General features: G+C 50.3%; 1 protein-coding gene across 1 annotated transcript in view; it reads right to left on the bottom strand.

Moving 5' to 3' along the window:
• Positions 1 to 2,755: 2,755 nt before the first annotated feature.
• LCK (LCK proto-oncogene, Src family tyrosine kinase) overlaps positions 2,756 to 13,039 on the bottom strand; it is a 35,852-nt gene continuing 25,568 nt past the window's right edge. The window contains exons 2-8 of the mRNA XM_058442788.1: positions 12,632 to 12,781; positions 12,206 to 12,358; positions 11,909 to 12,088; positions 8,964 to 9,040; positions 8,718 to 8,871; positions 8,502 to 8,633; positions 2,756 to 3,341 (exon numbers count right to left, since the gene is read on the bottom strand). Coding sequence (XP_058298771.1) covers positions 3,139 to 3,341; positions 8,502 to 8,633; positions 8,718 to 8,871; positions 8,964 to 9,040; positions 11,909 to 12,088; positions 12,206 to 12,358; positions 12,632 to 12,781 — 1,049 coding nt within the window. The 3' untranslated portion in view covers positions 2,756 to 3,138. The remainder of the gene's footprint in view (positions 3,342 to 8,501; positions 8,634 to 8,717; positions 8,872 to 8,963; positions 9,041 to 11,908; positions 12,089 to 12,205; positions 12,359 to 12,631; positions 12,782 to 13,039) is intronic.

Raw genomic sequence — 13,039 nt, 5'->3', positions numbered from 1 at the left:
TGCCCGGCCAACATTTCCCCATCTTTCATCAAACACTCTGCCATCCTCAGGTATCTTTATTTTCTCACTTTTTAATGGAAATGTGGGTGCAAAAAACCATTTTCTTTATTATACCATTTATTAAATGGTATAATACCATAATATAATTTTCTTTATTATACCATTTATTAAACCATTTATCTTTATTATAAGAACAACAAGCATGAGCCTGGTGGTAAATAGCTACTAACACTCAGTTTCATTTTCTAAGACCAACAGGGAGTGGAGGGGACTCTGGCAAAGGTAGAGTTCATGCCCTACCTGGAGGGGTGGCCATTATTCAGCTCCACGAGGACAGGTGAGTCCAACATAGCTAAATCTTCCCTTTTTTTTGAGATGGAGTTTCGCTCTCTTTTTCGCTCAGGCTGGAGTACAATGGCAGGATCATGCTCACTGCAGCCTTGACGTCCTGGGCTCAAACTATCCTCCTGAGTAGCTGGGACTACAGGTGCACCCCACCACACCCTGCTAATTTTTTTTTTTTTTTTTGGTAGAGACAGGGTTTTGCCATGTTGTCCAGTCTGGTCTTAAACTCCTGGGCTCAAGCAACCTGCCCACCTTGGCCTTCCAAAATGCTGGGATTACAGGAGTGAGCCAAACCACCTAGCCCCTATTTTTCAAGAGAAGGCAGAAATCTGGAGTTTTATGCAAAATCTCCCCGGTTTTATAAACTGACTAACTCAGTCTATTTTCAAGACAGCAGTAAGAGCCATCCTTTTAAAATGTAAGTCAGGGCTGGACGCTATGGCTCACGCCTATAATCCCAGCACTTTGGGAGGCTGAGGAAGATGGATCACTTAAGCTTAGGAGTTTGAGATCAGCCTGGGCAACATGGTGAAACCCCGTCTCCACCAAAAATACAAAAAATTAGCCGGGAGTGATGGTGTGTACCTGTGGTGCCAGCTACTTAGGAGGCTGAGGTGGGAGGATTGTTTGAGCCCAGGAGGCAGAGGCTGCAGGGAACTGAGGTTTCGCCTTTGGTCTCCAGCCTGGGTGACAGAGTGAGACCCCATCTCAATTAAAAATAAAAAAATAGGCCAGGCGCGGTGGCTCACACCTGTAATCCCAGCACTTTGGGAGGCTGAGGCAGGCGGATCACAAGGTCAGGAGATCCAGACCATCCTGGCTAACACGGTGAAACCCCATCTCTACTAAAAATACAAAAAAATTAGCCGGGCGTGGTGGGGGGCGCCTGTAGTCCCAGCTACTGGGGAGGCTGAGGCAGGAGAATGGCGTGAACCTGGGAGGCGGAGCTTGCAGTGAGCCGAGATCGCACCACTGCACTCCAGCCTGGGCGACAGAGCGAGACTGTGTCTCAAAAAATAAATAAATAATAAAAATAAATAAATAAGATAAAATGTAATTCAGATCATATCAGCTTTGCAGAGATTCCTGCAAAGTTTCCTCAAAATGGCTTCTGCAGAGGCCGCAAGGCCCCAGGCCTGTAGGGATCTATCCCCCTCTCTCAGAGCATGCCAGGTAAACACCTGCCTCACCCTATTCCCTCTGGCTGACTGCTCCTCCCCCTCCTCCATACAAGGCTCACTCCTTCACCTTGGAATCTTTGCTCAAAAGCCACCTACCTTCTCAATGAAGCCTTCCTTTTTTTTTTTTTTGAGACAGGATCTCCCTTTGTCGCCTACTCTGGAGTGCCGCAGTGGCACAATCATATCTCAATCAATCCTCATGCCTCAGCCTCCTGATCTGCTGGGACTACAAGCATGAGCTGCTATGCTCGGCTAAGTGTGTTTGGTTTTTTTGTTTGTTTGTTTGTTTGTTTGTTTGTTTGTTTGAGACGGAGTCTTGCTCTGTCGCCCAGGCTGGAGTGCAGTGGCGCGATCTCGGCTCACTGCAAGCTCCGCCTCCCGGGTTCACGCCATTCTCCTGCCTCAGCCTCTCCGAGTAGCTGGGACTACAGGCGCCCGCCACCACGCCCGGCTAATTTTTTGTATTTTTAATAGAGACAGGGTTTCACCGTGGTCTCGATCTCCTGACCTCGTGATCCGCCCGCCTCGGCCTCCCAAAGTGCTGGGATTACAAGCGTGAGCCACCGCGCCCGGCCGTGTGTTTGGTTTTTTAAAAACTTTTTTTTGGAGACCAGGATCTTACTCTGTTGCCGAGGGTAGCCTTGAACTCCTGGCCTCAAGAAAGTAGTCTCAGGTACCCGGGAGGCTGAGACAGGAGGATCATTTGAGCTGGAGAGGTTGAGGCTACAGTGAGCCATGATCATGCCACTGCACTCCAGCCTGGATGAAAAAGTGAGACCCTGTCTAAAAAAAAAAAAAAAAAACTGAGGATATCGAGGATAGTTACAGATTTATTTGTTCCTGCTCCATTCCCGCTGCTTCATTTAGCTAGCCTTAAAGAAACAAAATCTGAGGTCAAATATAGCCCTTGAATAAGTAAAAAGTGCTGTTGCCCTTTTATAATGGGGAGGAAGGTCCTTTGACACACCCATTCCCTAAGGGATTCCAGGTAGGAGTCACCATGAATCCTTCAGGGAGGGGTGAAGAGCACTGTCCCATTTGAAGGGGTCTGCAGAGCCCCCAGACATTCACTCATCCCATCTTTCACCCCAACTCAGGGTGACCTAGTTACCATTTTCTTAATCCCCACTGCCCACCCACAAAGAGTGGACAGCGAAGAGATGTACAACAGTCATCAACAGACATTTATTGAGCTCCTGATGTGCCAGGCCAGACACCAAGGAGGAGCATACAGAGGTATCAGATAAGGTCCTGGCCCTTGAGGAACTTCTGGATGACCTGAGGAAAGAAAAGTAGGTAGGCAGAAGCTTCTGTCAATCCCAGGCTTCTCCCCTCTCTCTGTGGTCTCAGGAAATGGGAGAGCCAGAAAGGGGTACCTTGTACAGTGTCCAAGACATACATGCACAGGCTACACATGTACAAGACACATGTGCAGAGTCCACGCAACTACAGGACACGTGTACAGACACAAGGTGCATATGTGTCACATGTGGGTGGGATTCGTGTGCAGAGTCCATATGTGCATAGGCCGTGTGACCATGGCACAAGAACTCCATCTCCCCAAGTCAGACTGGAGAGAAAGGGGGAGAACCCCAGGGCCTCTCCAGGCCTCTCAAGGCTGAGGCTGGTACTGGCCCTCCGTGGCCGTGAAGAAGTCCTCCAGCACGCTGCGCAGGTAGTCAAAGGTGGGCCGGTCCTCTGGGCGCTCCTTCCAGCACAGCATCATGAGTTGGTACAGCTCCTCTGGACAGTTGTCAGGGCGCACCATGCGGTAGCCTCGCTCCAGGTTCTGAATCACCTCCGGGTTGGTCATCCCTAGGGGTTGATGGGAGAAAGGACATCAAGGTCAGGCACTGGAAGCCCACAGGCGAGGGTAATGTTCGGAATATTCAACTGGCACAGTGTGAGCACCAATCCAAAAGAAGCTTGGTCTTCATCAATGGTAAGGTCACACTAGCGGTACTTGTTGAATGTCAGTCGCACCACTTGGAGTGCCTGGTATAGATTATTTCCTTTTTTTTTTTTTTTTTTTTTTGAGATGCAGTTTCACCCTTGTTGCCCAGGCTGGAGTGCAATGGCGCGATCTCGGCTCACCGCAACCTCCACCTCCCAGGTTCAAGCAATTCTCCTGCCTCAGCCTCTCGAGTAGCTGGGATTACAGGCATGCACCACCACACCAAGCTAATTTTGTATTTTTAGTGGAGACGGGTTTCTCCATGTTGGTCAGGCTGGTCTTGAACTCCTGACCCCAGGTGATCTGCCTGACTCGGCCTCCCAAAGTGCTGGATTATAGGCGTGAGCCACCATGCCCAGCTGATTATTTACTTAAAAAAGTGTTTCAGATAAGGGATCTCACTATGTTGCCCAGGCTGGAATGCAGCAGCTGTCCACAGGCACAATCATAGCACATTGCAAATTTGAACTCCTCGGTTCAAATGAGCCTCTCACCTCAGCCTCCTAAATAGCTGGACAACAGGTGCATACCACCACGACCAGCTCCCCTGGTGCAAATTAAATGCTCAATAATACACACATGTTAGTTGTGGAACCTTGGGTGAGCCCAGTTTCCTTATTTGGAAAATAGAGTAAATAACTGTTCCTACCTCACAGAATTGTTATGAGGATTGAATGAGATTGTGCACAGAAAGCATCAAATATAGTGCACAGGCCAGGGGTGGTGGCTCACGCCTGTAATCCCAACACGGTGGGAGGCCAAAGCAGGCAGATCACTTGAGGCCAGGAGTTCAAGACCAGCCTGACCAACATGGCAAAACCCCATCTTTACTAAAAATACAAAAATTAGCCAGGTGTGGTGGTATGTGCCTATAGTCCCAGCTACTTGGGAGGCTGAGTCACAGTAATTGCTTGAACCCGGGAGGTGGAGGTGCAGAGGTTGTAGTGAGCTGAGACTGCGCCACTGCACTCCAGCCTGAGCAACTCAAGCCAGACTCTTGTCTCAAAAAAAAAAAAAAAGAAAGAAAAATAATATATATATTATTATGTATAAATCACAGAAAGCATCAAATCTATCCAGGCACAGAAAGTCTTGATTGGAGATGCTTCATAAAGGGCACCTGAGGCCATCTGTGGTGGTCATGCCTGTAATCCCAATGCTTTGGGAGGCCGAGGCGGGTGGATCACCTGAGGTCAGGAGTTTGAAACCAGCCTGGCCAACATAGTAAAACCCTGTCTGTACTAAAAAAATACAAAAATTAGCTGGGCATGGTGGCACACACCTGTAATTCCAGCTACTCGAGAGACTGAGGCAGGAGAATAGCTTAAACCCAGGAGGTAGGGGTTGCAGTGAGCTGAGATCATGCCACTACACTCCAGCCTGGGCGACAGAGACTCTGTCTGAAATAAATAAATAAATGATAAAGGACACCTGGGATTATTATTATTTGGTAGGAATGATGAGAAGGTCAGGGCCCAGGGCAGGATGGGCACCCACAACCAAGACAGTGGTGAGGTCTCTCCAGTTTTAAGACCAGGCACATGACATCCTGCATCAGGAAGCCAAGTGGGCCCTGGGCCTCACAAAGCAGACTTTGCTTGGGCTTGAGAAGGTTCCCCAGGCCCCTCCATGACCCAGATGAAATAGTCTTTGAGCTGGTTCCCTCCCTTTATGCTGGTCCTGGCCCCTCTGGCAGGCTTTTGGCAGGTAGACCCCAAGAAGAGCTGCTCTGGAGAACTGCATGATCACAGCAGTAACATAGCTCCCTCCTTCCCTATTTCTAAATTGCTCATGTAGTGTCTGGTTTCTCCTTCAGTCTTCTGAACAAAGATTGTGACAAGCAGTTCCCAAAGACTAAAACCTTACAGGGTATTTACAAAATCAAAGTTTTGCTCCTAGAAAGCTTGGGACTAAAGCCTGGTCAACAGAGATCCTTTTTCCCCAGGACTTGTACAAGGGAGCCTCTACCTATGGGACTCTCACTTTTTTTTTTTTTTTTTGAGACAGAGTCTCCCTCTGTTGCCCAGCCTGGAGTGCAACGGCACAGTCTCAGCTCACTGCAACCTCTGCCTCCCAGATTCAAGCGATTCCCCTGCCTCAGCTTCCCGAGTAGCTGGGACTACAGGCGCATGCCACCACATCCGGCTAATTTTTGTATTTTTAGTAGAGATGAGGTTTCACTATGTTGGTCAGGCTGGTCTCCACCTCCTGACCACATGATCCGCCCATCTCAGTCTCCCAAAGTGCTGGGATTGCAGGCGTGACCCTCCACGCCTGGCCGGGACTCTCCCATTTTAAAATTGAGGCATAGGAGGACATAGGCCACGGAACTAAACACCCATGGCCAGAGTTAAGGGTGCAAGCCCACGGGCTAAATCCAGCCTGAGTATAGCCCACGGATCCACTTTGGATTGGCCCTAGAGTGGTTTTATTTATTTATTCATTTAATTAATTAATTTAATTTATTTATATTTATTTTTGAGATGGACTCTTACTCTGTTGCCCAGGCTGGAGTGCAACGGCGTGATCATGGCTCACTGCAACTTCCGCCTCCAGGGTTCAAGTGATTCTCCTGCCCCAGTCTCCTGAGTGGCTGGGACTACAGGTGCCCACCACCAGGCCTGGCTAATATTTTTGTATTTTTAGTAGAGGCGGGGTTTCACCATGTTGGCCGGGCTGGTCTTAAACTCCTGACCTTGTGATCCACCCACCTCAGCTTCCCAAAGTGCTGGGATTACAGGTGTGAGTCACTGTGCCCGGCCCCTAGAGTGCTTTTAAACAATTTGAATCAATCGCCAATAAATGGAAATGAACAAATTTTCCTAAAACTCCAAGTTTTGGCTTCTCTTAAAAAAACAAAAGATCTGTGTTTTTGGGTCCCCCACGCCTTAATTGCAGCCATCTGCTGGAGCAGCTGCAAGTTTACCAAGGTCCCCATTTCTCCCCATTGTCTCCCTGACCCTAATGCTATATGTCAGTTGCCATTTATCATCATGCTTTCACTGCCTATTTTCTTCTAATAGATACATTCCCTATGGGTTTGCCTCTGTGGGAACAGGGGAGGAGCAGTGAGGACGCCTGGCAGGATAACTGGAGAATATTTCCGTATTTCCAACTCCAGCACTATCCCTGGACGCTGGGTTGGGGCAAGCCCAGGGCAGGGAAGCCCCTCAGCTTTTCACCTGTCTCCAAGGTGGTTATTTTTGTTTTTGTTTTGAAACAGAGTCTCACTTTGTCGCCCAGGCTGGAATGCAGTGGCATGATCTTGGCTCACTGCAACCTCTGCCTCCCGGGTTCAAGCAATTCTCCTGCCTCAGCCTCCTGAGTATCGAGGATTACAGACGTGCACCACCATGCCCAGCTAATTTTTATATATATATTTTTAGTAGAGACGGGATTTCACCATGTTGGTCAGGCTGGTCTCGAACACCTGACCTTGTGATCCACATGCCTCGGCCTCCCAAAGTGCTGGGATTACAGGTGTGAGCCACTGCATCCGGCCTTCCAAGATGTCTTTACCTTCCTTGGAGCAAAGGTCTGTTCACCTTGCTCTGGGGATATGGGGAAGCTTCTACAAATTTAGCCACTGTGCCGCATGACCTCCCTACTCCTGTCTTTGTGCTCCATTTCCTTTCCCCAGAGTTTCTTAGCAAGTTCCTTTCAAAAATTCCATCCCTGTCTTGGCTGAATTCAGGGGTAAAGGGCTTTGTCCAGGAGATGGTGGGAGGAGTCAGTGTATACTGACAATCTCCTATGAGTCAGGCTCTTTCACAAATGGTCTCTCATTTTTTCTTTTTCTTTTTTTTTTTTCTGAGACAAGTTCTGTCTCTGTTGCTCAGACTAGAGTGCAATAGAATGATCATGGCTCACTGCACCCTCAACCTCCTGGGCTCAAACTATCCTTCCACCTCAGCCTCCCAAATAGCTGAAACTAGAGGTGTGTGTCACCGTGCCCAGCTAATTTTTAATTTTTTTTTTTTTTTTGTAGAGATGGAGTCTCTCTTTTTCATTTTTTGAACAGGGTCTTGGTCTGTTGCCCTAGGCTGGAGTGCTATGGCATGGTCTTGGCTCACTGCAACCTCTGCCTGCCTGGCTCAGGTGATCCTCCCACCTCAGGCTTCTGAGTAGCTGGGACTAGAGACACGTGCCACCAAACCTGGCTAATTTTTGTTTTTGTAGAGATGGGGTTTCGACCAGTTGCCCAGGCTGGTCTCGAACTCCTGGGCTCAAGCAATCCTCCCACCTTGGTCTCCCAAAGTTCTGGGATTATAGGCATGAGCCACTGTACCTGGCCTAGTCTCTTATTTTTAGTATCAGGAAACAGGCTCAGAGAAGTGAAGTGACTAGCTTCACTAGGCACAGGAATGATCTGAACAAGGCCAAACAAAGTTAGCCACAGTGGCAGATCTGCTAATAAAAGGTAGGCCTCTTGTTCCTGAGCTAGACCCTCTTCTACCATACTAGGCTGCCTGGGCCAGAACCAAAGAAAAGAGCTGGGGCCAGGTGCGGTGGCTCACGCCTGTAATCCCAACACTTTGGGAGGCCGAGGCGGGCCGATCACGAGGTCAGGAGATTGAGACCATCCTGGCTAACATGCTGAAACCCTGTCTCTACTAAAAATACAAAAAATTAGCCACGCATGGTGGCACGCACCTGTAATCCTAGCTATTTGGGAAGCTGAGGCAGGAGAATCACTTGAACCCAGGAGGCAAAGGTTGCAGTGATTCGAGATGGCGCCACTGCACCCCAGCCTGGGATACAGAGCAAGACTCCGTCTCAAAAAAAAAAAAAAGAAAAAAGAGAAAAAGAAAAGAGCTGGGGTTATGAAAGAGAGATATGGAGATGGAAGCCAGCCCTGGGAGATGTGGCGTCTGCCTGGGGATGTTGGAGTCATACCCCTGAGAGGATAGAGGAGATGCAGCTACAAAGTTTCAGATTCTGAGACTGGAAAGAATTGAATGGGAAGACATAGACTTGCTGCCCTTCCCATCACCCTTTCAGTTCCTGCCCTTGGCTCTAACCTGGGTAAGGGATGCGGCCATGGGTGACAATTTCCGTCAGCAGGATCCCAAAAGACCACACATCCGACTTGATGGTGAATGTCCCGTAGTTAATGGCTTCTGGCGCTGTCCACTTAATGGGAAACTTGGCCCCTAAGGAGGAGGCAGAGTGAGGTCACCTGGGTCTACTTGGCCAGACCCTGCAGGGCCCAGACCACCCTTAAATCTCACACTTACCCTCCCTGGCTGTGTACTCGTCGTCCTCAATGAGGCGTGCTAGGCCAAAGTCTGCAATCTTGCAGCTCAGGGTGTCAGACACCAGAATGTTGGCAGCCCGAAGGTCACGATGAATATAATTCCGCTCTTCAATGAATGCCATGCCTTCTGCAATCTGCAGGCCAAACACAGATCAGCAGTCCTGAGCCAGATGTCTTCACGTCACTGGCCTGTGCCCTTGCCCAGCCCCCTCCCCAGTCGCCTTACTTGGGCTGCCATGTCCAGGAGTTTGTTGATGGTCAACTTGATGCCTGAAGGGGTCTTGAGAAAATCCACTAGACTCCCTGTGGGCAGAAGCAAGAGTTGCTGGCCCAAGTTGCCCCAGGGGGAAGCCCCCAGACCCTTCTCCTCCAACTGGGAGTCTAGAAGTGTGTCTGACACGTGAAAAGGAAGAGTGAAGAGTGAGAATGGGGGGTGTGTGTTCAGGGTAAGGATGCCCAGAATATGTAAAGGTTTTTTTGTGGAGGGGCTAGGGTAGAGCATGCTGGGAGGGATCTGTAGGTTTTTCATCACCAATAAGGTAGAACCCAGACTCCTCAACTAGTATCCAAAGCTTGGCATGGTCCACACTGGTAGCTTCTTCTATTTCCCCCACTCTGCCCTTGACTTCAAACACTTTAGCAATTTTGAGATCCTGCACTCAGACCACTAGGCTCTCACCCCAAAGCCTCTTTGTTTCATCTCTGCCTGCTAAAAAAAATTCTACTTTTCTTTCATGGCCCAGCTAGACTGCCCCTCTAGGAAGCCTCTCTAGATCCTACCAGGCATAATAAACTGGATCATCATCTACACTCCCATGGGCATGCTGGCACTTTCCCATGGCACAAACTCTGGTTTCCCCAGTAGCTGTAACTAAAATCAGGTTTATCTGACAACGAGAACCTTGTTTCATCCATCCATGTTCCTGGTTCCCAGCCAAGAGTAAGAAACAATAACAATGTGCTGAATATATTGGATGGAATAAGAAGGAGGGGGTCTGGGGGTCTGAGGGACCACCTGTCTAATAGTGGAGGGCAGCTGGACATGGATGGGAGTTGCTAGGATGCAGTGAGTGACCAATGGCCCTTCCCAAGAGATTAAAACCCTGTAAAAGGATGACAGCAACCTGAGTGTCCCCACTATGAGTGCTGAACTAGTTACCAAAGACAAAGACCTCACCTACACACAGCAAATACATAGACATAGATACACTGCCATTCTTCCATTATGTCCATGGCAGATGTTACTAATCTTTCCCGGCACTCACTTCCAATGAACCCCAGAATCCTTCTCCAGCACTACAAGCAACTACCAATCAAAGTCGATACACATGATAGGCTGGGCGTGGTGGCTCACACCTGTAATCCCAGCATTTTGGGAGGCCAAGGCGGGAGGATCACCTGAGGTCAGGAGATCAAGACCAGCCTGGCCAACAAGGTGAAAACCTGTCCTACTAAAAGTATAAAAATTAGCCAGGCATGGTGGCACATGCTTGTAGTCCCAGCTACTTGGGAGGCTGAGGCATGAGAATCACTTGAACCTAGGAGGGGGAGGTTGAAGTGAGCTGAGATCGTGCCACTGCACTCCAGCCTGGAAGACAGAGTGAGACTCAAAAAAAAAAAAAGATACACATGACGTAATCTATTTGCCATTTCCCGTTAGCCGATGAACAGCTTGTTTCTCTTCCTGAAAGAAGGATAGATCTTACACTCCCAAAGAATCACAGCCACATAACAGCAACAAACTTATTGATCAGTTACTATATGGTAGCCATAGTTTTGTGGGGTTTTTTTTGTTTGTTTTGAGACAAGGTCTCGCTCTGTTACCCAGGCTGGAGTGCAGTGGTACAATCACAGCTCAGTGCAGCCTTGACCTCCTGGGCTCAAGTGATCCTCCCACTTCAGCCTCCCAAACAGCTGGGACTACAGGCATACACCACTACACCCAGCTAATTTTTAAACATTTTTTGTAGGAATGAGGTCTCGCTATGTTGCACAGACTGATCTTGAACTTCTGTGCTCAAGTGATCCACCCACCTTGGCCTCCCAAAATGCTGGGGTTATAGGCTTGAGCCACAGCACCTGGAAGTAGGCATAGTTCTAACTGCTCTGTACGCATTAATTATTTCATCCTCACAAGACCCTGTGAGGAAGTTACTAATGCGTTATTTTAGTAGGAAACCATGGCAGAAAGAGGTGATGTAATTATCACGAAGCCATAAAATCATGAAGCCAGGCTTCTGACCCAGGCAGTCAGACTCTAGAGGCCTTGATGAATACTCTGTATTATTTCTGGTGAGCCCATTTAGATTTCTGCTGTTATACTTGGGGAAACTGAGCACCAGAGACAGTGCAGGCACTTGGCCCGTCACACAGCAAATTGGCGTGAACAAAGCTGAGGCTAGAAACTCATATTCCTCTTCTGGGGCTCTCACTCTGTCCAGTAACAGACCAAGAGGGGTGCAGGGGTGGGGGGCTGACTCAGAACTGAAAAAGAGGGCTTTGGGGGCAGATCTGCCCTCCCAAGGCTCAGGGGCAGAAGGGAGAGAAACAGGGCTAGGGACCCACTCGCTTTCTGAGATCAAGGTAGGGCTTTGAAGAAGGCAAACAGAACAGCAGGTCAAGGAAGGTTGGGGTGAATGCTCTTCCAGAACATTCTTGCCACCTTAGGCTTGCCCCCAGACAAGACCAGATCAGAGGATACACCTTTTTCTCATGCCTGAAGGTGAGTCTTTTTTTTTTTTTTCGATACAGAGTCTCGCTCTGTCACCCAGGCTGGAGTTCAGTGGCATGATCTCAGCTCACTGCAACTGTAACCTCCACCTCAGGGATTAAGGGGATTCTCCTGCCTCAGTCTTCTGAGTAGCTGGGATTACAGGCATGCACCCCCACACCTGGCTAATTTTTGTATTTTTAGTAGAGATGGGGGTTTCATCATGTTGGTCAGGCTGGTCTCGAACTCCTGACCTCGTGATCTGCCCACCTCAGCCTCCCAAAGTGCTGGGATTACAGGCCTGAGCCACCGCGCCTGGCTGGAGGTGAGTCTTTAGGGGCCAGAAAGCTCAAGAAACCCTCCTTGCTTGAGCTTTGGGCCAGAAGAAAAGTATTTCCACCCTCCGGCAGGGACAGCGGGGACAGCAGTGTCCCCCGGCAGCCGACTCAGGCAGCACCCACCATTCTCCATGTATTCAGTGATGATGTAGATGGGCTCCTGGGTGACCACAGCGTAGAGCCGAACCAGCCGCTGGTGTTGCAGCTGCTTCATGAGGTTGGCCTCGGCCAGGAAGGCATCCGGGGACATGCTGCCCTGCTTCAGGCTTTTCACCGCCACCTTCGTGTGCCCGTTGTAGTACCCTGGGTCGGGGAAGGGAAGGAGTGGGAAGGTCGCCAGGCAGCTGTCCTGGGACTCTCACCACATCAGCGGCCCCTCCCGTTCCCCTCTTCTCAGGCAGTCCTGGAGGCCACACTCACCCATCCACACCTCCCCGAACTGTCCGGCCCCCAGCCGCTCCACCAGCTTCAGCGTCTCCCTGGGAACCTCCCACTCGTCCTCCCACCACGGCTTCTGGGGCTTCTGGGTCTGGCAGGGGCGGCTCAACCGTGTGCACAGCCCATCTGAAGCATCTGCGAGGACAAGGGAGGGGTGAAGGCTGTCAATAGGGCAGGCCTCGTATTGACACCACCTCCCCCACTTCTCCAAGCCCCCATCTAGGTGAAGTGGACTAGCAGGGGGGTGTGGGGCTGTCACCCAAACACTTGGGACCTTAGGGTCAGGTTCCACACCTCACCCACTATGGGGAATGGAGGAGCACATTGAAAGATGGATGGGGGACACCCGAGGGGGACTGAGGGGAGATAGGCTGATAGGGCACAAGGGAGGGTTCCCGTCGGGCTCACTGGTGTAATGGCGGACCAGTTCATGCAGGCCAGGAAAAGTGATTCGGGGGGAGATGTAGAAGCCACCGTTGTCCAGATTACGGATCTTGTAATGTTTCACCACCTCTCCCTGGTTCTGGTCGAAGTCCCGGACGGACAGTGAAAACGATCCTGAATGAATGAATGGATGGACAAAGGGACGAAAGAACGCAGTGAGTCTGGCCCGCCACCTCGCCCCCACCTCGGGCTCACCCCGCGCCCCTCCTTGGGCTCACCCCGCGCGTCCCCCTCCGACTCACCCCGCGTCCCCCCCTCGGGCTCACCCTGCGTCCCCCCCTCGGGCACACCCCGCGTCCCCCTCCGACTCACCCCGCGTCCCCCCTCCGACTCACCCCGTGTCCCCCCCTCGGGCTCACCCTGCGCCCCCCC

The sequence above is a fragment of the Hylobates moloch genome, unplaced genomic scaffold, assembly GCF_009828535.3.
Source record: "Hylobates moloch isolate HMO894 unplaced genomic scaffold, HMol_V3 SCAFFOLD_8, whole genome shotgun sequence".
Classification (NCBI taxonomy): Eukaryota; Metazoa; Chordata; class Mammalia; order Primates; family Hylobatidae; genus Hylobates; species Hylobates moloch.
Note: the sequence above shows the minus strand (reverse complement) of the source record. Positions and strands in the feature narration are given on the sequence as shown.